Source organism: Telmatherina bonti (genome assembly GCF_933228915.1).
Source record: "Telmatherina bonti genome assembly, chromosome: 6".
Lineage (NCBI taxonomy): Eukaryota > Metazoa > Chordata > Actinopteri > Atheriniformes > Telmatherinidae > Telmatherina > Telmatherina bonti.
In genome coordinates, this window is record NC_136624.1 from 10,308,320 (window position 1) to 10,327,521 (window position 19,202).

Genomic DNA, 19,202 nt, shown 5'->3' on the forward strand with positions numbered 1-19,202 from the left:
AGTAAGTGGTTACTCTGCCATTTTAGAACGCCTCAATTGACATCAAACCTTAGATGTGAAGAGTAGACCTATTCACGTCTGTAAAGGCAGCAGAAATTTGGCTCGTCATTTTTGAAAAGCGCTGACCGGAAATTGTGTATTTTATCGTGGTGAATCGCAGAGGAGAACCGGAAGCGTTCTTTTTTATTTTGGTGAGTGACGATGTAGAGCGGGTCCGCACCATTTAATGACCGGCTGACCCGGCAACGAGCCGGGTGGGCTGTTTTTTTTAACGGCTGATCGGCCAGATGACCCGCTCAGACACAGTACTACGAAGTGTTCAGTGAGAACATCTTTTTATCCAGTCGGTTTGCAGATAAACTAAATGCTCCAACTTTATAAATGATTATTATTGATGATTGGTCTATTCAAAATCACAAGATAAATGCGTATTAGTAAGACTCCTGGAGCAACTTGTGCTGGTTTTATAATTTACAGCTGCTCTGGGCAGCGCAGATATGTCCCAATTCAACTATTGTCCTTTTAAAAAAAATAGTCTCATGCACTGTTTCTCAAATGGGGGTACGCGTACCCCTGAGGGTACTTCAGGGCATTCCAGGGGGTATGTGAAAATTTTTTTAAAACAATATCTTTTTATTTTCTTCCTTAAATAAAATCATTTAAATATATTATATAAAAACTTTAATGGATTTCAATAAAATTAATTTACATTTAGATTAACATCATTTCATTCCCAAAATCTCACATTCCGACGTGAATTGAAATCAAAACTGAGCCAAACTCATATTTGTCAGTCACTGTCACCTTGACGACGCAAACAATGAGGTCCTGGTTGAAGCGGAGATGTAGAGATGTGCAAAACAATTGTTTGCACGGTTAAAGTTTAACAAGCCAAACACGTATGACAAAGTGCTGTATTTCATGTTTTTCTTTACCAAAAATACTTTGCAGTGGTTAGGGGTACTTGGCTGAAAACAAAACAAAACAAAACATTGTAAAGGGGGTACAATGTTGCAAAAACACTGAGAACTGCTGTTCTAATGGACACTGTTGCTATTTGCAAGCAAAGTCCTAAAGAAATGTGCACAAAATTATAGCTTAACTATTTGATTTACTTTTTTATTTTTTTTTATTTTTTTTTTTAATCAATTTTGCTCTTGAAGAGCCGTGCTCCTTGTTTTAGCAAAACCCCCAACAAACGCTCACCCCTCAATTTAAGGGACAAACTCCTCCTCGTCAGTGCTTCCTAGGGCTCTTCGGCTGATGGTAAAGGAGCGTACCCAGCCTGTTGAACAGGATTTGACAGTCGCCTCGTATGTGCTGCGGACAGCCGTCGTATCGCATGTCAGCGTTTATATGTCAGCTAAGTAACTTTAGATTAGCTTCCCTGACCAATTAACCACACTAGGAGTGAAAGACGATTTACTTCAAACCAGTCCTAATGGCCACTCTTCAGGTACGTGAGTCAGGTGAACATCCAAGTTCGCGTGAATTAGCATTAGCATGTAGCTATCAGAGAGTTGGCTAACTGGGAAAGGAGGGTCATTTATTATCTGAAAGGTAACCAGCAGGTAGACCTGGATGCTAAACGTGCTAAAATGAGCTCGTACACCTGTATAACTCTGCTTGTGTGTTACTTAAAGTTTACTCTTTGTTAACTACAGAATCTGGTGTCTGGGTTTTCTCTGGACCTGGGACCACTGAAAGAACCCCTTGGATTTATCCGGCTCTTAGAATGGGTGAGTGAAGTCCGACCGCACCTAAAATGATCAATAAATGATCGTCCAGATCACACTGAAGTTAGTTTTCTTAGTTTATGTCCAGTCTTGTTTAGTTAGTTTCTCTACTGACCCATGTGATCTTGATATTTCCTTCCTGATGGTCCATCCCACTCCAACAAACTGGATCAAACTTGTGTCCAGAAGTGCATCAAAGTTTTAAGACAAAATGAAAATAAAATGTGGGGATAAAATATTATAGGTTTTAGGTTTGACCTTGTCAAAAGTTCTGAGTTAACAATTTTAATGTAAGTAAGGTAAGTAAGTAAATCTTTCCCTGCCCCATTATGAAAAAGGGATGATGTGTACTGTAAATATCCAAGATACTTAAACATGCTGTCTTCATAAATGATATTTGTTGCTTTAATGGCACCCAAAGTAAGAGCAGTGTTTGTATGTGCAGAAGATCAGACTGAAGACGAATAGAAGAAATCATCTAAACCAATTCTCCCAGTCACTTTGCCATGAGGAAAGGTGGTGCGTAGAGTACCAGTATGCAGTTGCTGATTAACGTATACAACCACTATTATCCACAACTAGGTCATTCCAGGAAGTCTGTTTAAAAGCCCAGTTTTCTGTTCCACCATTTGATTTATTGCACAAAAGCAACGTTCATCCTCAGAAGTTAACAACATATCAACTGAACTGTGATCGCAGCTTTTTATTTTTATAGGCTTTATACTTTCTTTGAACCTTGAAGGTTGGAAAGTTGCTGAATCCATCTTTAAGACCTTTGGAAAATATAATTTGTTTTATTTATTTGTAGATCTAGTCGTAGGGCTGTGCGATTAATCGGATTTTAATTTCAATTACAATCTGGGTTTTTAACAATCATAAAAATAAAAGGGTGTGATTATTTTTCTCTTAGCAGTTTCCTCTCCTGCTGTCTTCAGCTGCTAATCGAGCGTCTCTGGCGTTGCAGCGCTGTGCTGTAAACTCCTCCCACAGCCGCTTTGGTTTCATTCAGACACTGTTGCCAACTTCGCGACTTTCTCGCTAAATCTGGCGACTTTTTTTGTTAAAAGCAACAAATCTAGCAACTTTTACTGGAGTTATTCGAGACTTTTCTGGTGTTTTGGCGACTGACTTGAAGGCACATATTGTTCTGCAGTTACTGTAAGGAAGGAGCAGCGGGAGCCTCTCCCGTCCTAAAGCACTCCCAGGCGGCCAGTCTCAGTCGGCTCCGGCTGCAGGTCAATGTAGAATAACTGCAGTAGGTTGTGGAAGTTCACCTAAACATAGTTTATACCATTGTCAGTGACAACTGGCTGCGTTGTTTTCCTATACGTAGTTCTGCCAGTTAAACACTGTAATATCCCTCCGTTACAGGGCGTTACCATAGCAACGCGTTAATCAGCTGGTTCAGATCAGCTCTCTTTTAACAGGTGAATTGAGAGAAACGCGCTGCAGCCTGACAGCGGTTGTTTGGCATAAAACGTACATCGAGGCCAACGTAAATTAGTTCCTATGTAAGCGGTGAAAGCGGATTAAACAACTCGTGCATTAGACGGTTATGATGTACGACACGGAGTCTAGAACACCACGAAACGCAGTGTTGTTTAAAAATACTGGATAATTGTGTTAAATAATCGAGATCTCAATTTCAGTCAAAATAATCGTGATTATAATTTTTGTCATAATCAAGCAGCCCTACATAGTCGGTGTTGTTGATAGATCTTCAATCCCCGGGACCCACGTGAAAATTTAAGTGAATGCCTAGAAATTTCAGTTGGTTCCAAGTAAATATTTTTTTCTATTCATATGTTCTGTTTCCTAAATTTCATTCTCAAACCTCCTTTGAGTGTTACACTACAAGAGAGTACCTCAACAAGGTACTCTTGCTAGGCTGATCTAGAGCTGCGCTGTACATCGTTCTCGTAATGTACGTGTGTGCAGTAGTTGCACTGAGGTGCTGCAACGTTGGAGGTTAATTAAACCAACATGTTAATTTGTGGTGTAGTGGTTAACGCTGTGGCCTCACAGCAAGAACGTCGCTGGTTCAGTGGTGGAGTCTGCATGTTCTATCTGTGTATGCGCGGGTTCTCATGCATGTTGGGTTCATTGGTTATTCTACATTGTCCCTAGGAGTGAGTGTGAATGATTGTCTGTCTTTCTGTGTTGGTCCTGCGATGGACTGGACACCTGTCCAGGGTGTATCCCACGGCTCGCCCAGTGATTGCTGGGATAGGCTCCAGCCTCCCCGCGACCCTTTATCAGATTAAGCAGTTTGGAAAATGAATGAATGAGCTCGTCATGAAGGAGTATAAACGTGAGTTTACTTATTATGCAGTTTGTAACTTTTGTCATGGTGACTGGTTGGTGGCGTTATGCCAAGCGGACACTGTGCGATTTTAGAAATCTGACTGTCGGGGAAATGCTCCCACTGCACGGCCGGGTTTGTCCCTCGTACTCTATTTGACCCTACGACATGTGTACTCATACTGTACGACTGCTGTCAGCCACGATTATTGACAACCACGACTACTTGTCGGCGTCAGTCGGTGTGTGACGGCACGATGTGCTTGAGTGTGAACAACGAAAAACAAAGGTTCCTAGGTCCTATGACAACCACAGTGTGTCTGACAACAAGATGGCGAGCAGGCAGCAAGTTGTTGCGGTTGTGTGTGCTGTCTTGTGCGCTGAAACAAAATAAAAAAAGAAAACCTCGTGTTCTCTCCATAGCTCTACCAATCTCTCCTCTAGCAGCTGTGTCCACCGCACACATCTGAAGTTGGGGTTGCCCACCATTGTTTAAAGCTCCACTGGTGTCTTGTGCGCAGGTGCAAACGTAGAATCGTGACGTAACACCACTCACACTGTACGAGCGACGGCGAAAATTTCTGACATGCCAGAAGTTTGATCGGGAGGTCGCAGCATCATCGTTAGAACGTAGCAGCAATGAATCCTTCCTCGTGAGTCTTCTCACACTGTACGGCTCACGACCACCCGACCGGACATCCCGACGCTACCATGTTTCCACGATGACGCAGCGTGGTCTGCAACAGCAAAATCGTGGTGAAATCGCACAGTGTCCGCCCAGCATTAGTGACTAAACTAGCCTGTTGCTGTTTTACAGGGATGATGTCTGTGGGCGAAATATTGACACAGCACCTGTCTGGTCTGCTGACAGTTTCTTTTGCTGGTTACTGTGGTTTTAAACGCGAGTTGTAGGTAAAAAGGGAACAATGAGGTGTGTCCCTGGGATGCATCGATAGTGAGTTTTAGATTCTTATGCGTCAGGGTTTGGGTTGCATTTAGTGTTTTTTGTTCCAGTTTAAAGTATATCATCATTCACATGAATTTATTTTGCATTTCGCTGGAGAATCTTTTTTCTTATTTTTTTAGGGAACACAAATGTGTGTGTTGTATTTGCTTGTTGTTGTAGTTTAAACAAGAAAAGGCTAAACGTTGTTAAAACGTTCAAAAGTTGTTATACAAGAAGTTGGCCGAACTTAGGAACGCACCAAAACCATTACTGTGTGTGTGTGTGTGTGTGTGTGTGTGTGTGTGTGTGTGTGTGTGTGTGTACTCGATAGAAGTGTTCTGATGCTGCAGAACCAGACAATGTGAATTAAAAAAAAAACCCAAAAAACTTTTGCATCTTGACCAGTTAATGCAATGAGATTAATCTGTGGAATTAAAACTATTTTATGCTTTGTTTCATGTTTTGTTTCAACAAAAAAGTTTTTAACCTTGCCACATTAAATAATAAATATTAAAAATGTGAATTTAGCTTTTTCTTGGTGATGAAAGCTTCATTAATGAAGTTTCTGACATTTTTCTAGCCTCACAAATTAAAAGCTTGAAAAAATGTGGTGTTGGCACATCCCTGCTTGTTGTCAGATTAATAATTTGCTGAGGCAGCGCTGATGTGGATGGATAATGTTCACATTTGTCTTTTTTTTTATTTTTTTTATTGTGTGTAGAGCAGCCCACCTCCACATACACACACCAACACCAAGTGTCAACAAGTGTTTCTGTCGGATCTTGTGACTGAGCCGAACTCCCACTGTAAACCACTGTGCAGTCTTTGCTCCTCTGTTACTATCACTCGCTTCTGAAACCGGATTCAGATTTTTCTCTGCCTCAAGTTGAGCTTCAATTTGTTAGTTTGCTTCTGTTTGAGGCTGAAATCCACTATTTGTAAGAAAGACCTCCTTGTCTTTACTGTCCTGGAAGACGTCTCGTGAATGCAGTTGAATGTAGCAGCCTGTGAATGTGGCCAGAAGCAGCGGTTTTAACGGCATCATGTAGTTATTTAGCTGTAGTGGGATGTTAGAGACGGTTGACATAACGTTGAAGGTGTCTGTGTGAAACGTTAACCTTGTGACTCTGCTCCTGCCACTCCCTGACCAGGAATGTGTCAGTCTGGGAGTGGACTGGGGGTCTGGATGGCCCATGGGGGGGTCAAACTGGGGCTTAGATGAAAGCTGAGCAATGTTGAGTCAGACACACCTGAAAGATGAAACCCATTTCTGAAAATCCTGGTTAAATACAGCTCTGCGTGTGTGTTTGTGTTCTTTATCTGCTTGTTTCTGCTCCGTGTTGTTGGTGGGCTCCAGCGCTGGTGAATGTGCTTTGGGTGGGTGGGTGCCGATGAACAAGGGACATTATTCTTGAGAGAAAGTATGGAAGCAAAAGTCACGTGATTCAGAAAGAAGCTTTTTATTGGAGGAAAGATGTGAGGGTTGAGAGACATCTGCGTTTCCTCAGATTTACCTGCATATTTCTCTCTTATTAAGCAGCTGTAATCCCACTGTGAGATGACAACAGTAAGACAGGATGACTGAAATCACAAATTATGGAAAAGAGGCGCATCTGTTATCTTTTTATAGCCGCAACATGAAGGAATAATCAACATATACTGTTTGTATCTAATAAACAATGTTGGTGGCGGTGAATGCATTTAACTAAAAGCCAGTGCTGTAATCATATTTCCAGTTTCCCAGGTGGCTGAGAGCTGCAGACTTTAGTGGACAGGGATGCTTTTAATGTCAGCCTGTGCTGAGTGTTTGATGCAAACTGTTGAATGAAATCCCCCTTGACTCTGTTCCCAGTACTGTCTCTGTTTTAGCATGAAGTGTCGTTCGTTTAAAAATAGTATGAAACGACAGCAGGCGGGGTCTCAGCGGCTTTGTTGATCACCTGAACTGTGTTCACTGATACATCACCTCCCAGTTCTTCCTGGCTCAGAAAAGGCTCCTGGAGTTGGAACCATCGTTTGTTTGTTCGTTCGACACCACTGGAGCACGAACTTGTTAATCCTTTCACCCTGTGGATTTTTTCACAGCAACCAGCCAGCTTCTTGTTGTTCAAGGTTCATGAATATGATTGACAAACACGGCGCAGCACTGCTCAGCAGCTTGTCTCCATCAGTGATCCACAAGAACATGTTCACACCATAGACCGTATATGAAAGATGGACGGAGCCTCCGGCGGTGAAAAGTGAAGCCTATGAGGAAGTGCCAAAAATCTGCAGTTCCCCTCTCGTCCACTAGGGGCTGCAAAACAGAGAATCCCCTTAGACTCCCATGTTAAAAAGACCAACTTCACAGCAGAAATAAACATGTTTACAGCCTGGTTCAAATCAAAATCCATTTTCGGTTTCATAGGTCAGGTTTACCTTCATGACAACTGAGGGGGGAGTGAATTTTTTTCTAACTCGGCCATTTAAAAGTAATTTAATCTCAAAGTTTGGCATATTTAGGGGCGTGTCCTTTTGATCGACAGGTACCTGATTTCCCGCTTCAAGTCAGAAGACCGTAGAACAACCGCGGTTTTTAGCCGGTTAACAACGTGACTTAGCTTTAGCCCGCTTACCTTCGTAAGCTGGCTAGCTCCTGTTAGCTCCGGGTTAGCTCGGTTAGCTCTTAGCTACAGAAAGCTCAGAGTTCGCTTATTATCAATCATCCACCATGACACTCACAGCCCCCTCTCAGCTCCACCTCTTTGCCCATATTTGTATTTTCCGGGCGAGACGACACGCATGCCCCTGCCAAGATGGCGATGGTAGGAACCGCCCACCGAGCTTCAATGCAGCTTTTCAGAAACCTATGGGTGACGTCACAGAGGCTACATACATCTTTTTATAAACAGTCTATAGTGTACACTCATGGTGCGTTTATTGACGATTGGGAAATAATTGTTTCCACGTGTTAATAATGGATTAAACTGTTGTAATGGTTGAAAAAAGTGTTGGAGACAAAGGCACAGGTGTGGGAAGTGCGCGGGACACATCCTACTTATAAACCTGTCCATTTTGCCCATTTTCCCTTGGGTTCCCTTCTCTTATTTTGAAAATACTGAGTCATGAAAACTTCCTGACATTGTTCTGGTTTTCTAAACGTAACTGTAAAACTGATGCAGGTTGAACACACAGTTTTAATGAACAACTGTTAGAGGTGGTGAGAAAGTATGAAAATATATACAACTCATGGTACATACAGATACAGACACCGCCACATGCACAGCTGCACCGTGCCACAGAGGAAGTTCAGAGGGGGGGGGGAATCCTAATTCTGAAGGCATGGCGGCTTCTATTTTGCACATGTAGAGGAAACCCTGCCAATCTATGATTTGTTCCATGCCACAACTTTGTCTCCGACCTGTTTGGAAGTCTCCTTGGTGTCTGTGGATTTGATGTGTTTCAGGCGCTTATTCAGCACTTACTCCACCTCTGCTTTTTAGAAACTTCTCCGGTGTTGAGATAATGACGGAGCCTTTTTCAGTACTGCAGGAACAAGATGTGTTGGAACAGCAGAAGTCTGCTCCTCCTGTCCTGTAGCAGTCCTAGTTTAGCTGGGTTACTCTGTCAGCTTTGGGCTGCTACGTTTTCCTTCATCTATCAGAGGAAGGGGGTTTCCTGTGTGGAAAAGGATGTGACCGCTGCAGGGAACAGAGTGATAGTCCAGAGGGGAAGTTTTAACAAAAGGTTAAGAAAATCTTTCACTCGCGGAAGCAGAAGAATAATCAGGCATAAACGGATTCAGTGTTTGAAAAGAAAAATTTGAAGAAGAATAAGAAAAAAACAGGTTAAATTCCCTGAAAGCAGAAAAGCTTGGACCATGAAACTGATTGTTGTCTTTTTCTGCAGGTCTTCACCATCTTTGCCTTTGGCACCACTGGAGGTTACTCTGGATCAACCCACTTCAAAGTCATATGTACTCAAAAGGAGAAAGAGGTCACTGCTGTGTTTGGCTACCCGTTCAGGTATTTGCAGTGAGACCGTTGTAATCCCTGTGCTTCTACCAGACTGTATTTACCCTGGTGCCGTTTAGGTCCGCTTTAAACGAACATTGGCCCGTTTCAACAGAGGATGCGGTTCGTTGGAGCAGTGTGGATGCTCATTCTCACTCTTGTTTTTTTTTTTGGGGGTGCTGATTCGATTTAAATTGCAATTCTCACAATTCCTCAATATTGCTGATTTTTGTCCATTTTGTCGACTAAAAACAAAAAGAAAAAATACAAAAAAAATTTCTGAATTTTTTCTTAATTTCAATTAAGAAAAAAAACCCACAGAAGCCAGACCATTATTCTGCCGCTAGACTGCTCAAGAAGACAAGTAAAAAGATCAATACAAACAATAAAAATGACAAAAAATTTATATTGGATTATTTGGGAAAAAATCTATTTTAAAATCATGAAGCAAAAAATCCCAATATTTGATTATTTCGCTTTCATCTCCTACCCCTTTTATTTATATAGCATACATACATACATACATACATACAGTTGTGCTCATATTTATTCATACCCTTTCACGAAAGAAGGAAAAAAAAAAAACAGCTGCCTGTAAAATAAGCTGAAATTGACGAGAGTAATAATGAATAAAAAAATTTATGAAAATCATTATTTTCTAATTCTGGTTCAATAGAAATATTTTTTTTTAAAAGTAAACAAATAAGATCATTTATTATATCACTCATAAACTAATATTTTGTTGAACAATCCTCTGTTTCCGCTACAGTCAGGTGTTTTCTGTTCCTCTCAGTCAGACTTCTGTACCTGTTGACAGGTATTTTGTCCCACTGTTCAACAGAAAAGTAAGTGATGTGATATATATATATATATATATATATATATATATATATATATATATATATATATATATGTATATATATATATATATATATATATATATATGTATATATATATGTATGTATATGTATATATATATGTATGTATATGTATATATGGGCATATTACATATTTCTTCTCGTGTACAGGACATGTTTCAGAACATGTTGGCAAGCAGCAAAACATCCATTCATTGTGTGAATTGTCCCATACACGGTGGACCAAACTATTCAGAATTTTACTGTTACATCCCTGCTACACAATCGAACTGAGTCCCTTTCCCTGTCCAGGTGTGAATGTGTCCTAACACACTCAGGACTAAAGTCAAGTTCCTGCTTGGTGAGAACTGTTGTTACTCATGTAACACATATAACACATTGCTAAATGTGTTATTAGTTTTGTTGTGATAGAGCTGGCTTTTTGATTGACTCAGAGGTACTGTGTGACTTTTTGATCAGTCTTTTTAAAATCTCACCTAATCTTTCACTTTGCATCGCTTGGATAGACCAACGTCCCAGGTGAGGACTTGTACTCTATGAAATCACACAGTATCAAAACCATCCCAGGAACAGGTAAAAGTGTTTCCTCCCTCACTTTTTCCCTCCAGATTGACATCGAATCCCTATCAGATTCCCAACTGTAACAACACTCCAGGCAACAACACCTACCTGCAGGGTGACTTCTCCTCCTCGGCCGAGTTCTTTGTCTGCGTTGGTGTGTTTGGGTTCCTTTATTGCACTGCCACACTGATCCTCTACCTGGGCTACCAGAACACCTACCGTCAGAGCAGCCGAGGCCCCCTCATAGTAAGCATACAACCTGTTAACTTTCATGTAAAGTAAGACACAGTCTGGTGCATTAATTTCTTGTTATTTCTATTCAATTTCACATCATTTTCTCTCATTAAAATTTTCAGCGCATCCAGGATTTCACAGCTTTTTTTTTTTTTTTTAATTGTTTCCACTTTAATCAGGGGTGTCAGAATGTCTGGCCCCGGGGGCCCAAAACCAGCCCTCCAGACGGTCCAATCTGACAAGCAGGATGTTAAATATGAATGACGTAGAAGATATAAACTGTAATGTTGCAATAAAAGTAATTCCTCATTTGTCCATGTGAGGTTTTTATTTTATATGTTTAAATGTAAAAGGTAGGAAATGTTTATAGTGTTTACAGTTATGCTTTCCAGGAAGCCGCCGAATAAGTTTCTCTCTCTTTTGACAAATTATCTTTAGTTTCTGTTGTCTTTTGTCATGCTGACATTGTTGTGAGGTAAATCAGTCAGCAGTAGAGAGGACGGGATAGACTGGAGTTTACTTTAGGGGTGAGGGGTAAATGTAGTTTTGTAAATGTACTCGAAGTTCCATAATAATGGTTGACTCTGGCTCTTCGGTCATCTTCGTCATCAGGATAGTCAGTGAAATTCGAGAGATTAAAGTGGAACTATTATGTGCATTTCAGGCTAATTTATTTTTATTTCTGAGACCAGAAGTTCTGGGATTGATCAAGTTATTGTCACAAATCCCTTTATTTACTTCAGACCGACCCTCTCCGTAGGCTGTCAGATCAGCCTGTGGGCAAAACGAGTGGATTGAGATTCTTCCGCATTAAGCCCCGCCTCCCACCACTGCACTACATCGGGAGCGCGCACCGCAACTGATTTCGCCGTCATTGTAACATCTCATAAACAGAAAGATTAGGCTCATATGAACTCAATTAAAAAAACCAAATACAATGTCAACACATAGCATACAGCCCTACATGTTGGAACCTGAATCAGAGCCTGAAAACGAAGTGGAAAACAGCAACCCACAGCAACGAATGCAGCAGGATGTCTCTCTTTGGTAAACTCACCAGCCATCGTTGGAAATAACTTTATCCAACGTTTTCCACCCGCCTGATGTATTTGTACATGCCCTTGTTAACCAGTAGAAGGTAACCAATCACTGAACCTTATCCCCCGGGACGTCACAAGGATTTCCAAGTAGAAAAAACTCTCTAAAACGACGCGTTTTTCGTCGCCATGGAAACCGAACGGAGAGAGTGCTGGAACTCAAACTCAAACTCAAACATGCGTTTAGGTGATAAAAAATGGTGCCGTTCACATGTCTGATGAGGATTCAACACTGTAACACTGTAGAAAGCTCAGAAAACTCCAAGTACCATAATAGGACCCCTTTAATGTGGTGATTAACGAGGATTTTACCTGAAGAAGAACTGAGCAGCAACTAGATGATTTGACATGACAGCACTCTTATTTTATGCTGCTGCAGATCAGGCTTACATGGAAATCTTGTTTGTAAACATGCTGTTTGTCCTTTCATTCTGACCAGGACCTGGTGGTGACTGCTGCCTTTGCCTTCCTGTGGCTTGTGTCTTCCTCAGCCTGGGGCAAAGGCCTAACTGATGTCAAATGGGCCACGAACCCCACCAATCTCATACAGTCATGCCATGAGCGCTGTGAAGCAGGAGAATTTCCATCCATGGGTCGCCTGAACGCCTCTGTGGTAAGTCATGTTGAAGACAGCTGATGCAGGCTGGGTTAAATTATTCTCATACAAATCAAAGTAGAACAAAAGACAACTGGATGTCTTTAAGTAGAAGGAGTCTTAAAGTTGTCGTTAGAGCTGAATAATCACAAAACATTAAATCACAGGTATTAGAAACTGAAAATGACTGTATTTTTCTCTGGTTGGGTTGGTTTTGATCTCCTGGCTGTACGTTTGACACATCTGGAACAATAAAAGAAAAGTGGGAGTGTTTTCTGTTGTAGCAAAGTAAAAGCAAAGTCTCTTCCTCCCAGCTTTACTCAAGTCATAAGAATGATGTAGTAAAACTCATTAAAGTACAATTTACTCAAATGAAAATACAACTCATAGGGCTGCAACTAACGATTATTTTCATAGTCAACTAATCTGTAAATAATTTTTTTGATTAGTCATGATTATTTCTGCCACGCCCACCATCTGTGCTTCCAGCTGACGCAGCTCTTTTTACAGGCTCCAGTATGTTTTACCCCACTCTCTTCATTTGCATCATATGAATGTCCCCCTGATTCCCAGTCAGTCACAACATAATGTCCTTTAGTAAGTTAAAAGAACGACTCCTGAACCAGTTGAATATTAAATTTAAGCTGAACAGCTTACTACTTCTTTATTTTGAAACATTCAAACTTAGCTATAGTGTCATATCCAAGCTGTACAGAATTTGCCTCAAAAGGAAAACAAAATAAATCAAATATTTTAACATCTTCATTTTCATAGAATTGCATTGAAATGATTGTTTACATCTTGAAAAAGCCTGTTTTGTAGGTAAACAAGGACCAGAAACCTTTAAAAAAAAATCCCTGAATCCAAACGATGATCCGGATCACCACCAAAATGAAATCACTTCTTCCTTTTCACATTTCCAACTCCTGAAAATTTCATGAAAATCTAATCATAACTTTTTGAGTTTTCTTGAACCCAAACAAGCAGATAAACGCTGGTAAAAACCTAACCTCTGGCAGAGGTAACAACGGCACATCGCTACTCGCTAAAGCTAACTTTGCCATCCGAAACGCTGGAAACCATGACTTCGGGGTGCTTTTGTTCCAGATGCTCATGCATGACCGTGGTGTTTAGAGTTCTTATACTGTCTGAAAAGCCGTGGTTGGTAAATGGCGTTAAGTTGCCATTTATTAGCAAAGCCCTTATGGGCGTTTATAGCGCGACGTGTCGACAATAAAATTTTACATAGATGAATTTTCATTGTCGACTTTGTCAACAAATTGTTGCAGCCTTAACTCATTAACTATAACTGACTACATCTACAAGAAAGGTCAGAGCAGACTCTACTTCTTAAGGAAGCTGAGATGGTTTGACGTCTGCACCAAGATGTTGCATATCTTCTATAAATCTGTTGTGGAGAGTGCAGTCAGCTTTGCAGCATCTGCTGGGGTAGTAGCATCAGAACCAGAGACTTGAAGAGAATCAACAAACTGATCCAGAAAGCTGGTTCTGTGCTTGGAGTAACTCTGGAGCTGATTGTTCAAAGAAGAATGCTGCACAAGCTGATGAAGATGATGGAGGATTCTTCACACCCTCTCCACAACACTGTGATGAAACAACAAAGTGTGTTCAGTGAGAGGCTTCTTCAGGTCCGATACAGATACAGAAGATCATTCCTGCCAGCAGCCATCAGCCTCCGGAACAAGACCTCCTCAAGTTAACTATTTACTACAATATTGAATTTCCCTTTGGGGATTAATAAAGTATTTTTCATTTCATTACTACCCCCACTCTGCTGCTTCTTCTGGTACATTATCTGGATGGTATTTCTCAGGCGTGACGCCGTCATGGTGTGAGCAGAGCTGAGAAGCAGCTTGGTGTCTTGGAACTTTGATTTGTCTACATGTACAACCAAGCTTCCCTCCCTTCAGCTGGATTTGGTGTCCAAACTTTGTTCAGTTTCCAAGGATCAATGTCCAGCTCTACCTTCTGTCCCACCAAAACCAACATGACCTCCAGCTTTTAAAATCCGTACATATGTAGAGATGGTCATGTGGAGCTGCTGGAGCATTCTGTTCTGGTTTTCCTAATGCAGCTTGATGACTGTTCAAAAGCCTGCTTTGTCTCAGTCTTAATTTATGCTACAATATTCAGATGGTGAAATGACTAAATGTTGCCAAGCCTGTCAAGAGGTTTGCCAGAGATCTGCTCTGAACCCCCCCCCCCACCCTACGTCAACTTTACCTTTCAGCACAGCTCTTTAATCACTATGACATACTAGGATCATCATCATCATCATGCGGATGTTGAAGCTCCCACTCCTTCCTCCTTCTCAATGCAACCCTGATATACTTACAATAAAGTGGTCATGACACAGTTGTGATATTTTTACCTCTGCCAAGGAGGTGGTGGACATAATATTTTTGTTGGTGTTTGTTTGTCTATCTTTTAGGACCTTCACGCAAAAACTGCAGAACGAATTTCCATGTTTTTTTTTTTTTTTTTTTTTTTAAATAGGTCTGGGTCTAATTTCATTTCCAATGAATTTTGAGAATCGTCTGAATCAATATGTGAATCCAGGAATCTTTTAAAGGACTCTTTATCAATGTGAGGTATGGCCATTTTCAGTATGTCTGCATATAGACCAATCCGGAGGCAGTTTTGTGTGTTACACCATGTTGCGGCGGATCCATTGTTGCGGTGGCAACCTGGTGTCTGCTGCTGTCTGCAGATACTGACAGCAGAATGGAGATCTGAACTGATGATGTTAGTGGCCCACAGTTACCCTTGAAGATATCTCATCTGCCAGTCTTTAGGTTAATTTGGTTTTCAGGTAGTTAGGCATTGGTTAGGACAAAAACCAGAGTAAAGAAAGGAAGAACACACGAAGAAATATAGTCCACTTGACATTCCTTCCATCTGCTTACTGTAATGCGTTACTGTACTACCAAGATTAGTTGTTGTCAATCACTGCACACCAATGATCCTAATATATTAAAACAACGAGTAACAGCAGAATGTCTACAGGTCTCAGCGCAGCACGAAGTCTGCACAGTTTCCTCTTTCAAAAATATTAATACATTTCTTGTTTCACGTTCAAAAAATTAAACTGATCAGGCAATTTTTGTGCAAAAATCTGGGGTTTGAACTAAAGTCCAGATGTGTGTGCATGGCGGGTTTACGCTTAGTTGCATTTCATCTCCCAAATGAGTCATTTCATCTCAGCAGCCCTTCATCCCTTTGTCCATAGTAATAACTAACAAAATATTTTAACTTTTTCAAACTGGCTGGTTAAAATAGTTTCAGTAGTGAATATTTGGAGGTTTTGATTAGGACTGATGTTGTTTAGAGAGAGTTGAGCAGTAAAAGTGGAAAAATGTTCATATGTAATGGTTTTATATCAGTTTGGGAGAGGCTCTTTTTGTTCTGTATGGACCTATAAGAGCAATCCACAAGGGTTAATCCACATTTTCATCAGAGAACCACGAGTTTAAATTAGCTCACTTTCTTCCTAGTTTCTCCATATTTATCTACATACTCCCCCAGTTTCTGCTGGAAACTATGTGGTCCACATAGTTTCTAACAAGTTATTACCAGAACTGGTGAAAATGGTGGCTCTGGCTAAGTCCGCTAAAGACCAGAAGCAGTTTGAACTCTCAAACTGCTTACCACACTCTCAATCCAGCGATCCAGAGTCTCGGACTAAATACGGTTAACTTTGTCCATGTCTGTAAAATGCAGTAAAACCTCTTGGGCATCAGATGTCCTTGTAAAGGTTGTTTCACAACAAGACTAAACCACATCGGCCCTCCTGGACCATCGACAGTGTTCTTTGTTGAGGTGCTGTTCCTACACTACATGCAGGGTCGGTCTTTCGACCATGACAGTCCAACTGCATCCAGGGACAAACGGCACTCCCAGTTGATCTGGATCTTTCCCGACATCAGTAATGAGAAAGTCTCCTAAAAACTCTGCTGTCTGCTTCCAACTCAGGCAGATCAGTTGATCTTAAACACATTTCATCACCTGGGAGTGGCTGAAAGTCGTATACCAGAGTAGGCAGCTCCCTCTGCTGGTCGCAGCTTGATTTTATCCTGCATTCAAGGACTCACTCTGAAAGGTTTGCACGATAAACCTGGACGCTATCAGCCTAGAGAGAAAAATATCCGTGTCTGAGATGGTGAAAAGATTGCAGCTTTGTGTGTTTATGGTTATGTGTAAAAAAACTGCACTCAGGATTTTTAATTCATGGCTTTCTACAATGAATGTGTTCATGAAATATCCAGTTATGTCCTTAATGAATCAGATGTGCTCAAACTTTTGTGTCTTTCTACAGATTTTTGGCTTTTTGAACCTGATCCTGTGGGCTGGTAACTGCTGGTTCATTTACAAGGAGACACCTTTCCACAAGGATCCGAACCCACCAGCCACTGCAGAGGAAGGAGCAGCCCCTATGCCTTAACCACATCACTGAGGGTCCTTAAGCAAAGCCGTTTTCCAGCAGAGAAATGTGTTACACCCTACAATGTTCAGAAAAGGAAAACAAAAGGAAGCCAAATGTCATGAAGCCAGTTTTAGCTCCTAACACTAGACTTTAGTTTAAAAATAGTCCCCAAGTATTTTTTATTTTGTATTTCTTGTAAAAACAATTGAATGCAAGTAAAAACAAAGATGCCTTCACACTACATGGGTAGAAGTAAAAGTGGGCTGGTTGGACCTGCACAATGAGCTCTTCTTCCTCCCTTCAAAGTGTCTCAGTGTAAAATTGTTGAGCTAAGGTCAAGGTAGACTTGTAGGGAGGGCCGGGAAGAGTTCATCTGAGCCTTGCTTCTCCTACGATGATGATTATAAAAACATATGCACAAGTTGTAATCCGCTGAAACAGATATCGATTCAACACACTTTGATTTTGTTTGTAGACACTACAATCCTCTAAACGCTGCTTTTCAACCTGGAAAGTTGCTTTTTGGAGAGTATGGCGAGCAGCGTTTCCTGGTTGTGACAGCATTTAGATCTTTCTCAGTCTAAAGGCAGGCAGGATCTCCAGGCTTACTCCAGGTTCTGATGTTTAGTTCCTGCCTTATCACGGTTTTATTCAGACTGCGCTCTCTTAACACAAAGACCACTCCATGTTTGAACCATCTTTTGAAAAATGAGACACTATTTATACACACTACATATATATTTGTATCTACATTGATTGGTCTGTTGCATTTTTGAAGCACAGTGTTGGCTTCCTGTTTTTCTGGATAAAAGTTCCAGTGTTCGGCTTCTTCGTTTTTTTTTTTTTTGTTTTTTTTTTGTGTTTTTTTTTTCTAACTAAATTAAAGTGATTGTAGATTTGTTTTAGTTGAGCTGAGCTATAAGTGGTTTCACACATTAGGAGACAAAACACGTTTTCTGAGTCCTACTTGTTATACTGTATGTTAGCATCATTACATCCAGTGTTGTCAGGTTTGTTTCGTTTTAATCTTGCATTTTTCTGAGTCTTTGTCGACTTCCTGTCAGCCTGTTGAATATTTGCATTGCACTAAGATGAATCTCACTGTGTGACATAACTCAGAATTAATATGGTGTTGGGCCATTTTCAATGCTGGGAAAATTTGAGGGGCTATTTTGTGAAAAGTAATCAGTTAGAAGACCCCCAGGATTAATTTTAATGATGAATCTTAGTTTATTTAGAGCACCACGATGAGTAGATTGTTCATGTAATGGAATATTGACAATGGACTTTGTCTATTTTATGCCTTGTTTGTGCAAGAAAGAATGCTAATCAGAATTTTATGCATGAAAACATGAACTGCATAGCTTCTAGGTTCTGTCTCATTTCTGCTCACCGCACATCTGTGGAGTTTACAAACATAAAGAAGTCCAAGCATTTTCTTTTAATGACAGGTCTACATGCATACAGACACATTTACAGGTATTTATCTCCTCTGCATTTGTCCTGTTTTGTTCCCTTAAACCATAGAATTAACCAGATGTTTGGGGTTTTTACCAGTTTACAAAACAAACCAACAGCCTTGAAGATGCAAAAATATTTAATACTAAATAAAAACCTGATCATAACTGACTTAATGCTTTATGAATGAATGCTTTGATTCATTCTTCAGACTTAAGTCAGTAAATCCACTGCTTTCCACACTATTCTGAATCAGCTGTTTTTGTTCATTTCTCCTAAATAATCAGTGTGAATGACAACAAATATGATTTTTCAGTCGTCAAAATGATCTTGGGTTCTATAATAATAATTTGAGTTATACGTGATCCTGCAGGACACTTTCCAAACATTAAAGTTGGTCAAGAACTGAAAATGTTCACCTGTTGTGTTTATTACATTCTGTTCCTAAAACAAATGCCAACATGTTAACATGGAGTCCTCTGATTTCACCGTAACAACTCACCATCGAATCTAGAAGAATATTTTTTCCTGGATCTTTCCACAGTTGCTGTTTGGAGGTCTACTGCCTATGTCAGGAAACTGCAGAGGCCACTTAAGAGGGCATTACCATCTCACTCCCCATTATTCCAGCTCAGAACGTCCCTCCATCTCCACCTTGACATGGCAACCATGTTGGGACGTGTCATCCATCCATCTTGACCATTCAGTGCAGGCACGATATTCATTGGTGAAAAATTATTCTAAAAATGCTTTTTTTTTTTTTTTTTTCTGAGCCCACCAGAAAAGTTTCTCTGTGAGCATAAATCAGGCACAGATACAGTGTTATGTAGGGAATCACTGCCTCTTAAGCTACAACGTCGAAGGTAACTATAATTATCAGAGGGGTCATTCTGCAGCATCCTCTAAATGTAAGGCGGGTAAAGTGTCAGAACCTTAACAAATCGGTAGAATAATGTGCTT

At 40.6% G+C, this 19,202-nt stretch overlaps 1 protein-coding gene across 1 annotated transcript; it reads left to right on the forward strand.

The window, feature by feature from the left end:
• Positions 1-1,286: 1,286 nt before the first annotated feature.
• sypl2a (synaptophysin-like 2a) lies at positions 1,287-19,130 on the forward strand. Its single transcript, XM_079242791.1, has 6 exons — positions 1,287-1,456; positions 1,665-1,739; positions 8,872-8,987; positions 10,462-10,660; positions 12,185-12,358; positions 16,677-19,130. Exons 1-6 carry the CDS (start codon positions 1,442-1,444, stop codon positions 16,800-16,802), a joined length of 705 nt encoding a protein of 234 aa, XP_079098917.1. The 5' UTR covers positions 1,287-1,441; the 3' UTR covers positions 16,803-19,130.
• Positions 19,131-19,202: the final 72 nt, after the last annotated feature.

Coding starts and splice junctions, on each gene's coding strand:
- sypl2a (XM_079242791.1), top strand. Junction 1,740..8,871: donor TTATCCGGCTCTTAGAATGG/GTGAGTGAAGTC, acceptor CTTTTTCTGCAG/GTCTTCACCATCTTTGCCTT. Junction 12,359..16,676: donor GTCGCCTGAACGCCTCTGTG/GTAAGTCATGTT, acceptor GTCTTTCTACAG/ATTTTTGGCTTTTTGAACCT.